Source organism: Passer domesticus, chromosome 14 (assembly GCF_036417665.1).
Source record: "Passer domesticus isolate bPasDom1 chromosome 14, bPasDom1.hap1, whole genome shotgun sequence".
Taxonomy (NCBI): domain Eukaryota; kingdom Metazoa; phylum Chordata; class Aves; order Passeriformes; family Passeridae; genus Passer; species Passer domesticus.
In genome coordinates, this window is record NC_087487.1 from 1,082,640 (window position 1) to 1,098,052 (window position 15,413).

At 39.8% G+C, this 15,413-nt stretch overlaps 1 protein-coding gene across 6 annotated transcripts in view; it reads right to left on the reverse strand.

Moving 5' to 3' along the window:
• Positions 1-15,413, reverse strand: part of SCAPER (S-phase cyclin A associated protein in the ER) — a 138,792-nt gene that overhangs the window by 79,684 nt on the left and 43,695 nt on the right. For all 6 annotated transcript variants that reach the window (XM_064389663.1, XM_064389664.1, XM_064389662.1 and 3 more), the window contains one exon: positions 2,265-2,401. In XM_064389663.1, the coding sequence (XP_064245733.1) occupies positions 2,265-2,401 (137 nt within the window). The remainder of the gene's footprint in view (positions 1-2,264; positions 2,402-15,413) is intronic.

A 15,413-nucleotide genomic window follows, 5' to 3' on the forward strand; every position in this document is an offset into this window, starting at 1 on the left:
ACGGCTCAAGTTTCCCAAAGCTACTCAGATTTTCCTTTCGTTTGCTTCGCCATTGCAACTTAAGCTCCACACAAATATTGTTACATCACCACCAGCTCTGATTTGTGGGTCATTAATAAAGTCATTAATCACAGCTGAATTTAGTATTAAACATGAAGGTGAGATTCCTTTATTAACCTTTTGCCTTCTTTGCCAGAAACAACACATTTCAGCTTCTGTACAGGCAAGTCAGTCAAACTTGAATTATCACCCCAAACCCCTGTTAATAAATGCACAGGGCTGGAATGCTTTAAGTGCCCTGCAAAGCCTGGACCAACTACTTGCTAAGCACACCCCTGATGCTTCCACTCAGCTTTCACCAGCCCTGCTTTTCCTGTGTCACTCTCCAAACATCCTCCTGCTAGCAGCACATACAGGATAACCTGAGATAATTCACTTACCTATATATCAGTTGTTACTGATAACACCAGTTAAATGGCTTAGGGTTATAAATATAATTAATAAGCCTAACGAAACTTCTCAACACATCTAATATCCCATTGATCACCATTTGTCCCCTCATTCACCTCTACCCTTCATTGCTTTGATACTGCAAGAGTGATTTAAGATCTGGAAACTCAGGAGTGCAACAGAAATCTATTTGGTTGCAGTTCTTATTTTTTTTCCAGTTTAAAATATCACAACTTCCTAGAAACTGAAATGAATGTGACATTTCAAGTGCTGAGGTGTAAGGGCATTCGTTGTACCTATTTATTTTCCTAGAGAAGATCTGCAAATATGTACTAAAACATGATGTGTAGATAATCTGCTTACACCTATGGAACTCTAAATTAGCAGCATCAAAATACCTCTGCTTTATGTTGCTACTGGACATTTTTATTAGTAAGTCTTTTGTGTTAACATCAGAAAATCTTCTATTTAACTCTGAGTTAGCTTTAAGGACAGCAAAGCCATTGAAAAGTCTAGCCACCCTTTAAAAGTAAAACCAAGCTGAATGAACATGAACTTAATGTCTCCTCAATATAACTTCGATTTTGAATCTTGCACTGTATTTTTCAATAGTGCGTCACCATTGTAAAATGATAGCCCTTTATTACTGTTTTAATCACAATTTTTATGATGAATATGCTGACTCACACAGCAGTCTGACACATATAAACTCAAAATGTTCTGAAAAAGTTTTTCTCCAATTTGTGCCAACAATAAATTATTATTTCAACTTGCATTCCAAGGTCTGACAAGTCTTTGACTAAATTCAACAGAAACCACTCTAGAGAAATAATTAAAACTGGACCCAGAAACTGCATGAAATCAACAGGTCATATGAATAACTGCACCCTGAGCACCCAGAAACCTGAAGAACATTATCCAGTGCCAACAGTGATGTTCAGCTAGTGGATCTGCTCATCCAAAGAAGAGAGTAGTCAGAAGCAATAATACACTCTAAGAGTGGTGTGGTTTTGAAGGCTGATGTGCCTGCTAGGACTAAATTAAGCATCTCACTTCTACTGTAGTTCTAAAAATCTGTGCAAGCTTTTTGTCTTATTTGAAACCCTTCTTGCTTAAAAAGGCAGAGAAGATGTGTAACCATGGCTCTTACCTGGGTGAGAAGTATTTTTAGAGAGAAATGCAAACATGTGCTGCAATATTCAGCTGAGCATTAGCCTGAGCTGGGGACCATTCAGCCATAAAGAGTGACACTGCCAGTTCATGATATAATGATGTCTGCACATCACACTGATTTGCACATGTCACTTTTTAGACTAAGAACAAATTGCACATCTGACAACTCGCTTTCCACTTGAAGATATTTTTAACTTTCTTCTTGTTGTGACAGGCAAAAAAATGATTAAATTTAGTCATGGGATTTGACACTACAGCAGGCTGACTTCTATTTGTTGATTACTATTGATTTTCTTTGATACTTCATTTAAAAATCAATAGCTAGAAAGAAAAATAGGCATGGTTTACACAAATTTAAACATGCTATTGTATGCTAGAAGAGGCTACAGTTTTGGCAGGGCACTGGCATCCAATTATGAGAAAAGCTCTTAACAGGTGAAACCAAGGGCTCCAGATCGATACTCAGTTTTCTTTCTCAATCAGAGAAAGTGCCCATAAATTAGGCTCATCAGTGTTATTTTCAAGACACTCCCAAAGCAAATACTTTTACATTTTTTCAGCCTTCCACTGCACTCACACTAGAGGACAGAAGGTAAAGTTTAGAACAGAACTTGGAAGAAATAAAAATAAATTGGTACTACCTGGAGTTCATCCGTGCCTTTAGCTTTTTGGCTTTCTTTTTAATTTTCTGTTTCTCCTCTCCATCTTTTAAGGGTTCCACAGGAACAGAACTCTCAATCACAATGTCCACAATGTACTTTTTTAAGGACAGGTGCTCCTGCAGAAAATAGTGGAATAATATTTAATGGTATAGTATGTGATAGAGATCATAGATTATCTTCCCAGGAAAAAGAAGAGTGTTAAATATTTAACCAAAGGTTATGAAAATGAAGCCAAATTTTAAAATAAATCTTGGGAAAGAGATTATTTCACACTGGAGAGAAGAGGCTGTGCATTTTCTAAAAAGGGAGGAAAATTATTAAAAGAAGAAAAATAAATAGTATGCCTGCTTTTCAAGAAATGGTTACCTAACAAGTAAGGACTCCAAGCTGACATCCTCTCTCTCCTACGAGCTGCCTTTTACAGCTACAGAAAACCTGCCCTACCATTACATGAAATAAGTTAATTTTGGTTTTTATATTAATTTTTCATCAAAATCAAAATGTGTCTTAACCTTCATTAAAATATATGAAAACGTATTTTACTTTTCACTACTTATAACACTACCATTTATTAATACAACTACTACTTTTCCTCTCAGATTAAAAATTTTGAATTTAGACAAAATATTGGTAAAATTCTGGTTCCCTAAAGAAGAAATGTTAAACAACCAGTTCAATGCCAGTTATTAGAACAATTTGCACAATTTTTAATATACTGAGGTTTGTATCTGGTTTCTTACAAAATACCAAACTCATTATGAAGTACATGTCACCACAGCTTATTAGGATAATTTATCCTTGAATATTATTATGGCCACAATCAGATGTGGTTATTCTTTCCCTTTTGGTAAGTACCTTTAAAATTCAAAGAAAAATGTGACGTGCTAAAATAATTTATAGACAGTATTTTCCAAAAAACAACCTATATTTTCTTTCATTGATTCAGGAAAATACTGTGCCTATTGAAAACAAAATAAATCTCAGTGAAATTTCCTGGAAAAAGACCATTTAGTTCTTGGAAAGCAGTGCTACATGGTATAACCTAGGAATATATATCTGGTGGAAACAGTAAATGAAATATCCATTTTAAATCATAGGAATGCAAAATGCATACTGAATTAGTAGGTCTAATTCTACTGAATGAGTACTGAACATAAGAAATCCAACACTATGGTCTAAGCAAATTCTAAAGGTAATGTTGACTTTCCCTTTGCTCCTCTGCCTACCTTGGGTAGTCCCAGCACACCTGAAGAGTCTTCCTCAATGAACTGTCCAAGTTGTTCAAACCACACACATTGCCACAGATTGCTATAGTTGCTGGTAAGGCAATTTTAACAGCTTTTGTAGGCATTTTCCCTGCCCTTAATATTCTCCATTTAGTTTTAGCAAGAAAGACTTAAAAGAAAACCTTCTCAGGGTACCTCCAGAGGCTGTGCCCTTGGAGCATCATTGCAATGAGTTAGTTCTCCACCAAGCTGCTGCAGTTCAGAATGAACCATGCCTGTCCTGGTTATGGACCCCCAGCTGTCTTATGAGAGAGATGTATCCCTCAACACCCTCTTAAAAATACCTTTTGCACTATTCTTCTTTTTAAAACCAGAAATCCAGTCCTTAGGTTCAAGCTGCAGAGGAAACAGAGGGGTTGAAGTTTGACAATGTTAAGAAAAGCAAGGGCTTCCTCAGGAACAGAGCATGGCACTACTGCTTTGCTACCAGGCTGCAGGGTACTGGTCCTGTGACATCCACTGAGAAAGGCATTTATGAAGGGTTTCCATGGGATTTCAGTGGGATTTATGAACACCCCTGCTTCCCAAAGGTACAGCCCAGCACCTCCAGGAGCCACCTCAGTCTCTGCAGTGAGCTGCAGTGTGGGTAACACACAAACTAAGCAGGGCTGATACTGTGCCTCTGCACCTCTGTTCAACACTGCAACCAGGATGCTGCTTCACCCCATCTTCACACTGCTCCAAAGTGACAGCAGAGTGGAATAAAGTTCTCATTGCACTCTGGGATGGCCACAGAATCACAGAATTTCTAGGTTGGAAGGGACCTTTAAGATCATCGAGTCCAACCCATGTTCTAACACCTCAGCTAGATCATGGCACCAAGTGCCACATCCAGTCTTTTTTTAAACACATCCAGGGATGGTGAGTCCACCACCTCCCTGGGCAGATGATTCCAGTATTTGACCACTCTTTCTGTGAAAAACTTCCTCCTTAAGTCTAGCCTGTATCTCCCTTGGCGCAGCTTGAGACTGTGTCCTCTTGTTCTGTCTGTTGTTGCCCGGAGAAAGAAAACGACCCCCAGCTCACCACAGCCACCCTTCAGGAAGTTGAAGAGAGTTGTAAGGCCACCACACCAGGGCAGCTGTGACCGTGGGGTCACACTTGAGCTGGGCACAAAGCAAGGAGACAAAGCTTTGCACGCCCTGCACAGACACTCATCTCTTTTTTCATCATCTTATCTGTGATTAGCTGCTGACTTGAAGAGAACTGCAGGGTTCAACAAGCACATTCATGCCCCAGGCTGTGGGGCCAGGAGAGCACCAAGATGGTTGCACACATTTGTTCACAGGAGCTGGAGCACCTCTGTGCACCATGGTTCTCAGCGTTCTCAGCTTTCACACAGGCGCTGTGGATTAATATCAGACTTCATCCATACAGCTCATTAAAGTCAGACCAGAGTAATAATCCCTTGTGTCACAAAACCAATCTTCCTCTGAAGGCACAGATCAAAGCCTGAGATTATCACCGTGGGCAGACTGACACCATTCAGGTATGAAACAAGAATAACAAATAGCTTGGGATTGGGTGACAACTGGCACCTGAGAACTGCTGCTCCATCACCCTCCAGAGCAGGGGAAACAAATTTATTGGTGTGTTTTACTGAGCTCCCACCAGCTACCTGAAAAAACTGAGGTTTTAGAATCCACTGAGTCACAGTGAAGTACAGGAAGTCCAATCCTTTAAATAATTAAACTCATAATTTTACCTGCACAGCCATAGCTGGCCAGGGGAACACACCACAAAAATAACAACCATTGGAGCATAAAAGGGAATAAAGCCAGTGCAGTGTTTTCAGAGCAAACTTCTGTCATCCTTTCATTTAAATAAGAATGAAACGCATCAGTTTGGGGTGGGTGTATTTCTAATAAATGTAATGCAGGACAACAGGGTAATCTGGACACTTCTTCCTGAAAGCCTTTACCTTCTTTGCAATCATTGTTTTTATATAAGTAAATGCTAAGTGCAGTCAGAATTTGAGATCAAATGAATTTATCCTTTCCCTAAAGGCATTCTGGGTTTATTCTTATGGCAGCGTGAGGGGTCATCACTGGTCAAGTCCTGTGCTAGGCTGAGCACATTCTGTCCCCAAATCCTCAGATACTGGTAAACCACCACATCTTTGGAGAATTTAGGCCATTATAAAAGCAAAACATTGTAAGTAGAGGCTCTTCTTTAATGGAAGCTGCTGTCATTATGATCTGTATTGAGCCTACCAAAAATTATCAGTGCAGTTTTAGTTTCAGCCATATCACTTTTAGCTGTGCAATTTCTATGAAGCTCTGTTTTAAAGGCTTATATACAATATAGTAATTTTGCCAGCTCTGTCCTAACAGAACACTTTTCATCTCAGGATTAAACCAGAGCCAGTGACAATGGTCACTCTGTGTCAGACTTCTGCCATCATTTTTCATACTTGATACTCATCCTCTGAGCTGCACAGCTGAGATCAGCAACATCACAAAGCAAGGTCTCAGCTCTTGTGAAGGTGACAGAACCTGTGCCACGAAGAGCAGGCACGGCTCTGTGCTGGGATGTACAGCTGCAGGATAAAGGAACAAGAACTGAATGCTGACATGGTCACCTCAGTGTGTTCCTCTCTGCTCATGTGAAGATGGCTCAGTTACCCACTAGAGTAGAAAAACTCCTGCTCCTTCTGTCCTGTGTTATTGCCATGCATTCTCCAAAGTGAAGAACTACTGTTAAAAATCCCAAGGTATCCTGTACCTGTCTCAGGGGGAGACCCTCAGTCTCCAGCTGAAAAAGCCATGAAGCAAAAGTAAGATAGTAAACATCCACCATGGGATATTTAATGGCATTTTGTACAGACACGTTATTTAAATTTTTACAGAACACTGAAGTAATTTTTAGAACAACCAACATAAATTTCATAAAAGTTTCAATACTTTATTTACAAACAAGGTGATAAAGACTAATATTATTGCTCATGTAAAACTGCAGTCACCACAAAGCAAACAGAATTTCTTTGCTATTCCTTCCTTCTCCCTCCACTCTCAACTGTTCTCACTTTTGGTCAAGTCATTGAAAATCCTGAAGCTTTCCAAACGCAACAGATGGGCCTCCTCTACAAACTGCATGAGAAATGGAGTTGCCAAAACCATTAAAGCTAAAGCTAATAAGGTCACCACTGAAGTCACATTCTTGCTGGTTATTGCCTAGTCCCCTTCAACTGCCTGAACCAGAAAATCTACCCTGTTACTCTCATATCTTGAAGCTGATAATTTTAGTTGACTAAGCACTTCTTATAACCAATGTTTTCTCTGTTTCTTATATGACATGTTTATACTACAAGGATAACAGCATTATAATCAATATCCCCTGAAATAAAAGTAATTTTTTTCAGACTCCAGAATGAACATAATTGCAAAGTTTTCCATGGACAGTGCAGCAAATGCTACAAAATGCTGAAATGCTATATAGCTGAGCAGAGTCCACTTCTGCTTGGATGAGGAAAACCATACCTTAAACTGGATTCTGAACCTCAGTTATCCACATAAAATATAACAGCTGCACAAGAAATTTCCCAACTGACATCCTCTTCATACAATAGCCATTCACAAGACCAATACTCTCCAGCAGCTCTCCCAATTTACTGTCCTAATTACAGCAAGAGCACCCATGGATCTGTCCTTGGCAGGTGAAACCTTGGATATGTATTTATCAAACCAGAACACAACTGCAAAATTATGTTCCTACCCCATTTTTTCCACTATGACATTTCTTGGCTCTGTGTATTACATATAATTCATTTCACTACTCAGAAAATATTAATAGGAACTTTATTAAATTGTGAAGCATGCCAAACAGAATTCTTCCTAACAAAATTCCCTCCTTCTAAAATTAGGGGTAACCATAACACAAACACTTATTTCCTGTTCCTTTCTTTTGAAGTAAGTGTTCCTTTCTATGAATTCTGCCTGGGGCACGCCTGCACAGGCAGGACAGCATTGCCAAGCCAAGGAGGGAAGGAGAGCCTGGCTGTGCTGGTGCAGGGCAGCCCCAGCTGTGCTATCCCTGGCACAGAGCTCCCCCTGCACAGGCAGGGACAGGAGCCTCTGGGATCCCTGGAGCAGGCAGGAGAAGGCAGGAGCAGCAGCCAGGGGAGCAGGGAGCTGCTGGCACCTGCTCCAAGCTCAGGAGGCAGCACTGCAGGGGGATCCTTGTCCAGCATGGGGCAGGCAAGGCCTGGCAGTGCCACGGCCACCCAGGGCTCCTGACCTGAGCTCCATCATTTATAAACTCACCAAGTCACAGATCTGCAAAACCTTCCTGCCTGTTGGACTTTCACCCAAAGAAACCAAGCCAAAATGACCCTGCTGAATCTCAAAGAGTTTGTAGGTTTTTTCCCCTCTGTTATTTTTTCATTTTCATTGCCTTCTATATTTCTGGATTCTGGCCAGAACTGAAGCAGAATGCCAGAATGGCAAGGCTGATTATTCTGTTATTTTTGTATGCTTTCCAACCTTGAATGCCCAAGTTCTGAAAGAAAAGGCATTCTTATAAGTGTTCTAACCCAGTTCTGCACACCAAGGCAACTTGAAAAACATCTGTCTCCAGCTATTTATCTAAACTCAGTCTTCAGAACTTCCAAACACTTGTTATTACTTGCCCTCTCACATCAGCATTAAAATATAAGCATGAGGAAGACTATAAAGAAATACTTGTAGTCGCTTATTTCACATAATAATAGCTGTCATTCATTCACCATTTTAATATAGAAAATATATATATCAAACTGAGTATTTTCCATAAAGGTAATGTACATAAGGAATATATTCTAGAAAATCAATAGGTAACTATTCTGAAGCCTACATATATCTTTTGGATTTACATCTCTACCTGTTTCAAAATAAACAATATCCTGTAACTGCAGAAAATAATTTAAAAGTGTTTTCACTATTTATTACCAATGTCAGGAATAACGGTTTCTTACTTGTGTATATAATCACTTAAGGGATATATTTGCCAAACTTTGAGGAGTTTTTTAGGGTTCAATTCTAAATCACATTACCACAGGAATATTTGTTCATGATTTTACTACATGTTTCAACAGAATTACTATTTTATTTTTTCCTCATAATCTAGGACAATATTTAATATGGAAAACAGATGCTGAAGCAGTCTGTGAGTAGCACACTTCAATTTTAAACAATGACAGCCTGAAACACAAATGATCAGTAATTCTTCATTGTAAAGAGATCAAATACTATTATAGGACCACAAGTGATCATCCACTCCAAAATATGCACAATCTTAAGATGGAAGGTATTCCTTATTACTATGAATTAAGAAGTGTTACTAGAGGTGCTATACGTACAAGAAACAGGTTATAATGTAATGAGTTTTCAAATATTATTTTCTCAAAATCAAGATTTTCATTATTCACATTTCTATGCTAGACTGTACTTTAGAAGATGAGTTGAGAGCACTAAAAAACTTTTATTATTCATTCAAACTGAAGAGTAACCTTTCATTGTACAACTAGGTTTTCCTTGATATCTGGATTTAGGTTTTTTCCCATGAGGGACTAATCCTGCTTTTCAGCATAACCAAACTAAGAACTATTTTTACTGCTGACAGTGACAGCACTTTCAGCCACCTTGCTTGTCCATGGATTCAGTGACATGACAGTCTGCCACTAAGACACATAACAAATAATAATCTTAATAGCAGCTTTAAGTATTTTTTCAGATTTTTAATACCATTCCCACTCGTCACTCCAAAATGTGGGAACAGAAGGTAAATTCTCTGTGTGATAAGAATTCTGCATCCTGGCCATGGAAAGCATCCCTGCAGATGAGGGAGGAGGGCTGCAAGGCACTGACTTTATCATCTGGCTGCAAGGACAGCTGAGAGAAAGGGGAGATCACAGTGAGCTGGGCCTGCCAGCAGCAGTTCCTTTTACTGCTTGTGGATATTGGAGATGCCCAAGCCAAAAATAGGAAGGGTGCAGCTGCTGGCAGTGATCTAGCACAATTAAAGGCACAGCCAATAAACTATTAATCTCATATGTTTTTGCCAAGAAAAACAATACTTCATAATAAATTAAAGTAAGAAGCTATTGCTCTGCAAAGTACAAAAAACTAGAATTGATGTATGGGGTACTGAGAGACCTTCTGCAAGCTGCAGCGTGGATTAGACTTCATAATCATTGATTTTCATGACAATGTCTTCCAGGACAGAATTATTCACAGCAGAATGACATGGCCAGAGCTCCTGGACTGAAAGGACCACAGGTACCCACGAGGTATGAAACATCCATAAACAAAAATGAACCACAGATGCCTGGCATAATTCCACTCCTCTAGAAACACATAACTCTACTCTAAAAAACATCCTTCCTTCCTCAGGAAAAAAAAAAAAAGAAAGAAAATTGAGTAAAGCCAACTCAACCAGAACCTGAGGCTTTACTGGGATGGGGAGTTCTTGTTTGCAAGTGATTTACAGATTGTTTCCCCTGAGCAAGAGAAGAAAAATGGGCTACTGTTGGAGAACTATAATAAGATGCCAAGAAAAAAAATGAACCTTCTTATGAAGTCTGTGGATAAAGCAAACAGGAATATTGTTCTACATATGACCAAAAGACATGCACCACCATACAGCCCAGAAATGGCTGCAGTGCCACCAGAGCTGGCCCAGGCCCATCTCCCTGTGCTGCAATGGTCAAATGGAGCAGCCAAATGCCAGGAGAGACGAGGGGCAAACACCAGGGCACGAGCCAGGCTGGACACACTGGGCACTGACCAGAGCTGTGGCTGCCCCTGGATCCCTGAAGGGTCCCAGGCCAGGCTGGATGGGGCTGGGAGCACCCTGGGACAGTGGAAGGTGGCCCTGCCACAGCAGGGGTGGCACTGGAGGAGCTCTAAGATCCCTTCCACCCCAAACCAGTCTGATTTCTGAACACAGGGAGACATGTAACATACATCTGAATGTTCCAGAATAAAAAAGAGAACTATTAATTGTGTATAATGGTTTTTAAAAGCTACATACCCACAGGTATAAACCTCTCAAACTCCTCTATTAGATGAAACTAAAATCGTGACCCTGTTTAGTATTGTTATTTTCCATTTTGCTTAATCATATCTTTTAGGCTACCAAAGGAGTTCATAAAGCACTATACTTCATTTAAATACAAGAACTTGAAAACACTCTGATTCAGAAAGGAAAACAAAGGCATTTTTTCAATACTGCAAAGGCTAAAGCAACAAAACAGTAGTGATATATAATTTAACTGGAATGAAAACATAGTGTATTAAAAAAATAATTACCAAAATCCTGGCACCACCATGTGTCTAGACAAGAAAAATCCTTGTAAATACAGATGAAGAACAGCAAGGGTCAGACATTAAGCTATTGCCACATCTTTTTCCCTCAATGGTTTCCTCTGCAAGAAATAATGGAAGCAGCACACCCTTCTAGGAAAACAGCTTGATTTCTTTCAGAAAAACAACTCCTCACTCGTAAAATCTAAAAACCTTCCAGAACTTCCAAGTGCTGTGTGCAGGAGCTCTGGCTGTGGGTGGTGCTGGCTGCAAAGCTCACCTGGCTGGCACAGCACAGCACAGCCCTGCCTCGGCTCCCAGCACAGCCAGCCCGGGCTCACGGCTTGTCCTGGGGCAGCTGCCAGCACAGGAGGCACTCTGCAAATCAGAGCTGGGCCAGGACAGGCTCCCCTGCAGCCCCAGCTCCACAGGGAGCTTCAGTCACTGGCCAGCAGCTTTTTTCAAAGGAACGTGTGTGGGCTCAAGCAACCGGGTCTTTCTATAAATCCTCACATTTTAACGCTGTCAGTCTTCAGACAAAAATCACCTCTCTGCTCCATCATGGGATTACATTTTCATTTGATCTAAATGCACCTCTTAGAAGTCCTTTGTTGCCTTTATGTAATGACAATAGAATCAGTTTTCTCTCCTGATAAGAAAAAGCACATTTTTCACATATGCAAACAACAGTTCATTAATATTTCTCCATCTTTCTTTGGAATACATAAAATTGTAGCATGCACCTTATATAAATTAACCAAACCCAGCCAAGTTATCTATTGCATCTGGTTTTTAGAAGAGCTTTTCACTTATTAGAAACATTCATAGACCACATGGAACGACATGATTTATATTCTGAAAGTCCCTTTAAACCATGGCATTTAAAGGCCAGGAGATACAGAGAGAGCTGGGACAATGGTTCAAAGGGAGCCCTTGAGTGTATTTCTCCAAACAAACCAGCAGAGACAAGAAAGGCAAAGGCAAAAGGGAAAGCAGAGGGGCATAAAAGTGCCTAAAAAGTGCCTGTAGCTCCTAAAATCTAGGAGCTACAAGTAGGAGAAAACGTCTACAAGGTCCTTGCAGAGACTCCTCAGCCTAATGAAATGACCAGGTGTTGTCCCATGGCTCTTGCAGGCACCTTTTCAGTGAGGCCTTTGTGTCACACAGGCTTTCATTCAGCAAGCAATTAGTCAGGACTACCAACATACTAATTGATTGCAGTGAAGTCCATGAAAGCAAATTGCTTACACTGTTTACATCCTTTGCTGAACTAAAAGCAAGGTGGATGCTGAGAGAGGGACGGGAAATCAATAGCACAGAAAATGGCACTGCAAAAGCAGGAGCTGAGGGTTTGATGGAAGCAGCCAGGCACTTAAGCAGAGAGATAATGCAGGCAGCTCGCTCTTACTGCACTGGAGATAATGCTGAAAGGATGTGGGCCAGCGGGAGCACTGAAAGCTTCAGAAATATACTGAAGATGACTTTCAGCCTGCTGCCAGTTTTACCACCTAGGTGAATTAATGTATCTACAAGAGGCCAGGCAAAAGCAAAGTTACAAAGGAAGTAACCAAAGTGAACAGAACTTAATTTGCTTTTACAGGATAACCACTGTTAGAAAACCAAGAGCTGCTTGCTGTAAGAGAAAGCTACAACTGTTTCAGCTGGAGACTAATAAAGCCCCAAATGAAGAACCCAAAAGGCTGACGTGCAATAAAGCTGCCACACAATCTGAGAATGAACTTCTAGGCTTTTTCATTTTTGTATCTTCATTCACAGCAAAACTATTTTCTTTGTACGTTTCACATCCACAAATGAATTCACCTTCCTGACGGTCTAATCCCAGCTGTCAGCTCCTGCACCAGACAAGCTGGAATTAAGCACAATAAGCACTTAATGCCAAACCAGTGGGACATTGCTCCAACATGAAGTCTGCTTTTACCTCTGAAAATGCCTCTAAAATGACAGAATTTATAGACATTACAGTGAAGAGAAAACCCCTAGGATACAGCAGCTTCTTTTACTTCTGGAAAGATCAACTCCTACCACCCAGCTGGCCCAGAGGAATCAGTGTCCATGACCATCAAGAAGTTTTTAACTTTTTGCTTACAGTCAAATTAACCAAGAAAACTCCTTACTGTGTGAAGAAAAATTATACAATCATTTGTTTCAATCGGTTTCCAAAGCCCTGAGGAGACACCTAAATCTGAGGTACCAATATGGACAAAATTAAAGTATTTAAAATTTTGTGATTTCCCAAGTAATAGTAAAGAAATTCTATTATCAGATTAGAATTTTATAAAAGCTTTCTTTCCAGGCAGCTACCTAATATACTGAAGAGGCTGAACACAAAATGAGTCAAAGATCAAGAGTAAGTTATCTGAGGTGTCAAGTGCATAAGGTTAAAGGTGAAATTTTATTAGGTCAAAGGTGATATAAATAAAATCTTTTATGTCAAAGAAGAAGGGCCACAGACAAGACATATATAATCTAAAGACATCACAGATGACAAGTAATAACTTTAAGTAGCACAAGTGTATTCTCACTAGAGTTACCTTCACTGACTGAAAATTGAAACTGGTGATAAACAAGTAACTGTGACTACTGCAAATATTACAAAAAACTATGACCATTTCCTGCAATATGGCTTCACTTCTGTATAAAACTTTGGAATTTTTTTCTCAAGTATTTCAAAACTTGGGAAGTTACTGAATGCTTTAGTTGTGAGGTTGGCATTTACTATGCTTGCTGAATAAAGGGATACACAAAGCAGATAGCTCTGGTTAGTAAAACTGCTTTCCTACTCTACACTGCCCAGATCTATCTCACTACTGCTCTTTGAACAAAAAAAAAAAAGTAATAAAAAGCAGAGAAGGCCTCTGACCTGGAAAATTTTAGATTACAATAATATAGCTCAGGATTTTATACTTGGACTAACTGAAATATGACCATAAATAATATATAAAATACCTAACAATGGAAGCATCCATACATTGCCAGTCTGCCAAATACTATGCACCATCTTGATTAAGGATATTGGAATCTGATATAGTAACTGTCAAGCTGTTAATTCAGTCAGAATTGTTCTCTCCTTTCTATCCTGCACTAAGCATTATTCAAGAAATACATACATTTAACCTTCATCTAGGTCTTAAGTTCTCATCAAAAGGTTTTGCTGAGAAACCCTGGATATAGGCACAAAAATCAGGATCTTTGTGCCCTCTAGTGGAACTTCTGTTTCCCCAGCTGGGTGCAAAGGCAGCTGTCAGTACCTGATTCTGTTCCCCAGAAACTGGAATTGCTCAGCTATCAAATGAGATGTGGAGAGTGTGTAATGTCCAGGCACAAGGAAATCCAGTCCAGTGCTGCTGCAGGCTCCTCTGAGCCAGCTGCCCAGCAAGAAGCACACTTCAGGCACCAGTGGCCAGACAGGTACCAGCAAAGGCCAGAGAGATCCAAGAAAATGTCGATCCATACCTGGGAGTACCCACAACAGGACAGATTCTGGGAAATCTCACAGCTGGTATCTCCAGGCAAACAGGTGCAGTATGGAAATTTTATGTGTAAGCCTGGCACAAAAAATCCAAATCCAAAACCACACAACTCCCAGTAAACACTGTCCAAGAAGAAGAAAGAAACTGAGAAACTACTTTAGGTACTTTCATTACAGCTGGGAAGGGGCAGGAAAGTGCAACTCCACAAACATTTATTCCTCCAGACTACTGTCCTTCTCCAGTTATCATTTTCTGCTTTTTCAGTGATAACCACCTCTGTGGATTCCAGCACTTCAGAGACCTAACTCTCCTAAGTTTTTAGAAAGGAAACCAGATATACGAAGTTGAAAACAAAGAGAAGATTTCAGTAAATAAAAATAGTGAAAGAACTGTGAAGGAAAGTGAAAAAAAATCAGAACTACTGGACAGTGTCATCTGAATCAGCCTGGCTGGAAATACATTTCCAAATACAAGTTCAATCTGAGTCAGTGCTGAAGAACTGGCTTGCACACTATTTCCTCCTAATATCTGACAGATATAATACAGGGGCATGCATAAATTTTTTGGATGTGTCAGAACCCAAGTTCTCCTTAAAGAGCCCTTGACTTAATACTGTAGTTGAATTCTGGCAGCAGCAACAAAAAATGACATGAGACAGCTATGCAGATGTCCTTTCTACAGAAGAATAGACTCCTGGTAAAGTACAAAACCTTCAATGCTTCCTCAAAATCACCCTAAATGCCAGCTCTTCTAAGGAAGCTACTGAAAAACTAGTATTCTTCTTAGCAACATTAACACTTCCAAAACGTTTCAAATCTTACATTTGGAAGTAATTTAGCACTACATTTTTCAGCATTATGGACCTTGACGCACAGGACAGCACACCTGCTCACCTAGCAAAGGACTAAGAGATTTTAAGCAAGATGAAGAAACAAAGAAAACAGCAGGATGGTGACAACTGTAATGTATAATGTATCTGCAAAGATAAATGTAGTGACATGAAAAATGCCTTCGATTAACAGAAAAGCAATTAGTCACATTTTATAAAGAATCAACTTCAAGTGGCAATTG